Source organism: Lolium perenne, chromosome 5 (assembly GCF_019359855.2).
Source record: "Lolium perenne isolate Kyuss_39 chromosome 5, Kyuss_2.0, whole genome shotgun sequence".
NCBI classification, from domain to species: domain Eukaryota; kingdom Viridiplantae; phylum Streptophyta; class Magnoliopsida; order Poales; family Poaceae; genus Lolium; species Lolium perenne.
The window spans coordinates 238,531,993-238,536,624 of record NC_067248.2 but is presented as its reverse complement, the minus strand read 5'-3'; the positions used below and the strand labels follow the sequence as shown (position 1 = coordinate 238,536,624).

At 42.3% G+C, this 4,632-nt stretch overlaps 1 protein-coding gene across 1 annotated transcript; it reads right to left on the bottom strand.

The window, feature by feature from the left end:
* Positions 1–1,554: 1,554 nt before the first annotated feature.
* LOC127302377 (uncharacterized) lies at positions 1,555–2,588 on the bottom strand. Its single transcript, XM_051332821.2, has one exon. The coding sequence runs from the start codon at positions 2,499–2,501 to the stop codon at positions 1,944–1,946; it is 558 nt and encodes a 185-aa protein (XP_051188781.1). The 5' UTR covers positions 2,502–2,588; the 3' UTR covers positions 1,555–1,943.
* Between the last annotated feature and the right edge of the window lie 2,044 nt (positions 2,589–4,632).

The following is a 4,632-nucleotide window of genomic DNA, read 5'->3' as shown; positions in this document are numbered from 1 at the left end:
CTCTCTCCTATTTACTTCAATACAATAATCTCATGAGCTGCCTTACATGATTGAGATTCATATGATGATGCTTGTAATCTAGATGTCATTATGCTAGTCAAGTGAATTTTACTTATGTGATTTCCGGAGACTCCTTGTCCCACGTGTGTAAAGGTGACAGTGTGTGCACCGTGTGGGTCTCTTAGGCTATATTTTACAGAATACTTATTCACTGTTATGGATAGCATAGTGAAGTGCTTATTTATATCCCTTTATGATTGCAATGTGTTTTGTATCACTATTCATCTATGTGCTACTCTAGTGATGTTATTAAAGTACTCTATTCCTCCTGCACGGTGTAATGGTGACAGTGTGTGCATCGTGTAGTACTTGGCGTAGGTTATGATTGTGATCTCTTGTAGATTATGAAGTTAACTATTGCTATGATAGTATTGATGTGATCTATTCCTCCGTTCGTAGCGTGAAGGTGACAGTGTGCATGCTATGTTAGTACTTGGTTTAGTTTTGTTGATCTGTCATGTACTCTAAGGTTATTTAAACATGAATATCGAATATTGTGGAGCTTGTTAACTCCGGCATTGAGGGTTCGTGTAATCCTACACAATTAGTGGTGTTCATCATCCAACAAGAGAGTGTAGAGTATAGCATTTATCTATTCTGTTATGTGATCAATGTTGAGAGTGTCCACTAGTGAAAGTATAATCCCTAGGCCTTGTTCCTAAATACTGCAATCATTGCTTGTTTACTGTTTTACTGCATCTGTACTGCCTGCAATATTACCACCATCAACCACACGCCAGTTGTAGCATCAAGCTATTTTCTGGTGCCGTTACTACTGCTCATATATATTCATACCACCTGTATTTCACTATCTCTTCGCCGAACTAGTGCACCTATACATCTGACAAGTGTATTAGGTGTGTTGGGGACACAAGAGACTTCTTGCTTTGTGGTTGCAGGGTTGCATGAGAGGGATATCTTTGACCTCTTCCTCCCTGAGTTCGATAAACCTTAGGTGATCCACTTAAGGGAACCTTGCTGCTGTTGTACAAACCTCTGCTCTTGGAGGCCCAACACTATCTACAAGAATAGAAGCACCCGTAGACATCACCTTGTGTGGTGGCATCCATAAATATTTATCCAAAATACTCCAAATATTTTCTACATGCTATAGACAAATGTCAAGTTTGTGTATTTTTCGAGTGTCATTTGCTAGTATCTTGAATTAAATGAACATCTAGTTTTTTTAGATATAATTAAATCTTGAACTAGTGTAAACAAAACAAGCTATAAATGCAGTAAAACATAATTTTTTAGTATTAGCTAACATTTTAGCTCATATCAAAAAATTTATAGAATAGTCCCAAGTTAATTATTACCTTGGAAATATCCACTGTTCTACAAGCACCTTGGTTTTTTTTTATCGATTTCACAGAACAGTCTGTAAAAGTTGTTAACAAACAAACTAGTACCCTACCAGGTGTGTAATGTTGGCCATAGTGTCATGCTGAAATAAGAGGTACAATGCATTTTTTGACCCAAATTCGTCAACCGAGGTTAAGATGGACACATGTCCACTTCTTTACTGAGGTACTAAATCTTTACATTGCCTTCGATAGGAAAGCAGTTGGTAAAGATAAAAAATTACCAAGTGTTTTGTATTTTACACTTAGTAAATAATAACTGTATTTACCATGTGCCCCACAAATACACTCGGGAAGTATGAGGATGGTGGGTAGAAAACGTGATTCCAATAGTGGAGATGGATCTATAATTCGCAGGTGTTAGATCTTTGAGAAGTTTTTTCAAGAAAAAGGACTAAAAGGATCATTCATGTGCTCAGTATCAATTCCTACTTGTATTGATTCCTCCAAAAAATTCTAATTTGTGGGTGCCTCAACAAAAAAGGCAACACCCTAGGCCGTTGCAACGATGCGAGGACACTAAAAGCTCTTGCTCAACTGCTGCCGGAACCTCCTGATGAACATATCGGCAGCCTCGTCAATCTCCTCCTCCATGTTGAACTCCAAACCCTCTACCTCTCGGTTGATCCTGATAACGTCCATGACCGATGGCTCATCGTCATCATCATGGCACGCATCGAGTAGCACATCACCATCGTCTTCGTCTTCAGAATCCTCAGTGTAGGAGTTTTCATCGTCGCTGAAGATGGGGTGCAGTGTCCAGTCGAGACAGCCACCATGACCAGTTTCCTGACCGAACAGAGCCAATTGGTGAGAGAGATCGGAAGCCATGTCACCACCATGGATGACGGCCGGTCTCCTCTCGGCGTTTTGCAGCATGAGTGCCTTGCGGCAGTCCATTCTCTGCCGGTCAGCCACAACGAGCGCATGGATCTTGTGAGAGATTACAGTGGCAGATGTCATCCTGCGGCGCTGGAGCGCAGCGAGGACCAGCAGCCTGCCTGCGAGCACGCTTGTCTTGCTCTTGCACATCGCCGCAGCCTTCTTCAGGAGCTGTGGGGCCTTGGACATCTTCATCTTTGATGCTGAGAAGGTGGCCAAGCAGCTGCCTCAGGTTTGAAATTGGGATCGGATCCAGAGATGAGGGACGAAGCTGGTTTTTTGTTTCTGAGGCATGGAACTTGTCCGGAGGCTCCAAGGGTGTATTTATAGTCAGAAGGTGAGCACGCAATTAACGGTGAAGTACCTTTGTTCATGTCATGTCGTGATCAAACTTTTGGTCTCCAGCGCAAGAAAGCACGTGAAAGTACCATTGGAGAAAAAATTGGCATGTGGAGTGAGCACTACAAGTCTAAACAAGCAAAAGAAAGAAATATAATAGCAGGTCACTAAGGGTCCTTCCGCATGGACGTGATAGTTTATTTTGGGTCCCAAATTTCCACTATCTAAAGCTGATGATTGCATAAAATTTGTTTTGCCCACACGGGCTGCTTTTCTTCGCGCTCTACTGAGTACTGCCGTGTTATTCATGCCCAAAATAAAGAAAGTTGCAGCTAGCGCGTCCCCTGCTTTGTGCTGGCGTGAGATATGTATGCTTCTCTTGTTGTTCTATGTGGTTTGCTGCTCCATCGATCGTCAACACACATAAAGCCGAAGAGATCTCCGCGACAGATCGATGGGAGCTTTAGTTTTTTTTTATGTTGTCACAACAACATTATGAATCCGAGACTTGAGCAATTAGCCTCGCAATGCACGTGCTTTTCGTGCTCTCACTGCAGCCATCAAGTCTCATGCATGGTGCGTACATTGTTTTTCGGATTTTATCAGTGAATAGATATATATGTTTATGTTCTGTCGGGGGCGCGCATCCTTCAGTGTGTGTGTGTGTTGGAATAATTATGCTTAACTATGTCATTAGATGTTTTGAATATAGTTCGGCCTCCGTCCACTATAAAACAGTTTTGCTAAACCTATTTCCATTAAGGTCTTCCTCATGACATTAAGCTGTGGAGTTCGGAAGTAACGAACCCGCTTTTGGACAGTATCTTTTTTATTCAGAAGGTAAGTAGGGAGGTAAGTGCTCGTGTGACCCCCTCGTGTCATCTCCCCTAGGAGATCGATGTGGGAACCCTAATCCCCTAGCCAATGCCACTCCATCCCTTCGCCGCTCCTTGAGGCTGCTACCAGCCTAAATGCCCCGACATAGGTGATGGGCGGCAGAGATTTGCTTGTGCGGCCTCCATTTTTGGGCCCTGTCTCAGCCGCAGGGTTATTGAATTTTCATGTTTACCCTATCTTTATATATAAAAAATATGACTATACAAAATAATAACTTATGACAAATTTAAGGTATTATTTGCATTTCCCTTTAAACATCTTCAGAACATGGTAAATAGTTGTTTGTTGCATCAAAGTGGTGATTTTAATTCAAATTTATCACCATAAGTGGTAAAGGAAAACCGAAACATAAGGACAACACAGAAGTGGTGGATTATACAATAATTTACAATAAAATTAAAATACTATTTTAGAATATTACTTTACCAAATGTTATGACAATACACTCGGGAAACCCTAACAGGTCACATGTTTAACGAGTGTATTTTCTTTGACACTGAAGGATGCATCCCAATTCATTGTTAAATTGATCCACTATGGAACATAATAGAAGTAGAAGTTAGGTAAGAGCATATCCACCGACGTCCCAAAAAAACCCCTGATAGGTCTATTGGGATACCATAAATTATTCTCTTACCACTAGTACAGAAAATCCTACCAGTCACATGCCAACTTTGGCTACCAGTCATGAGCACTAGCCCACTAGTGGTATCTCACCCGTGGTAAGGCCTACTAGTCGTGTGCGCACCAGGCACTCGACTAGTATGTCGGGTACTAGTCGTGTGCGCACCCGGTATGCTGCCAATAAGTTATTTGTCATGGGCTCTCGTCCGGCCTTATTTTTTGGCGATTTAAAAATGAAGCTAGGACCAGCGACCAGCTCTCCACGTGATTTTCTACAAAACACCCTAAAAACAAAAAAGAAAAAAAATCGAGTCCTTGTTATTGATGAGATCTAGGAGAGGAGCAGGTCACCAGAGCAAGGCGTCGGCAGTGGCCCATCATTGGGGAGAAAGTTGTTGTTGTCGTCGGGGGAGGAGGTGGTCCCCGTCGTCGCGGGAGGATGTGGTCATCGTCGCCGAAGAGGAGG

Coding starts and splice junctions, on each gene's coding strand:
- LOC127302377 (XM_051332821.2), bottom strand. CDS start 2,501: ATGAAGATGTCCAAGGCCCCACAGCTCCTGAAGAAGGCTGCGGCGATG.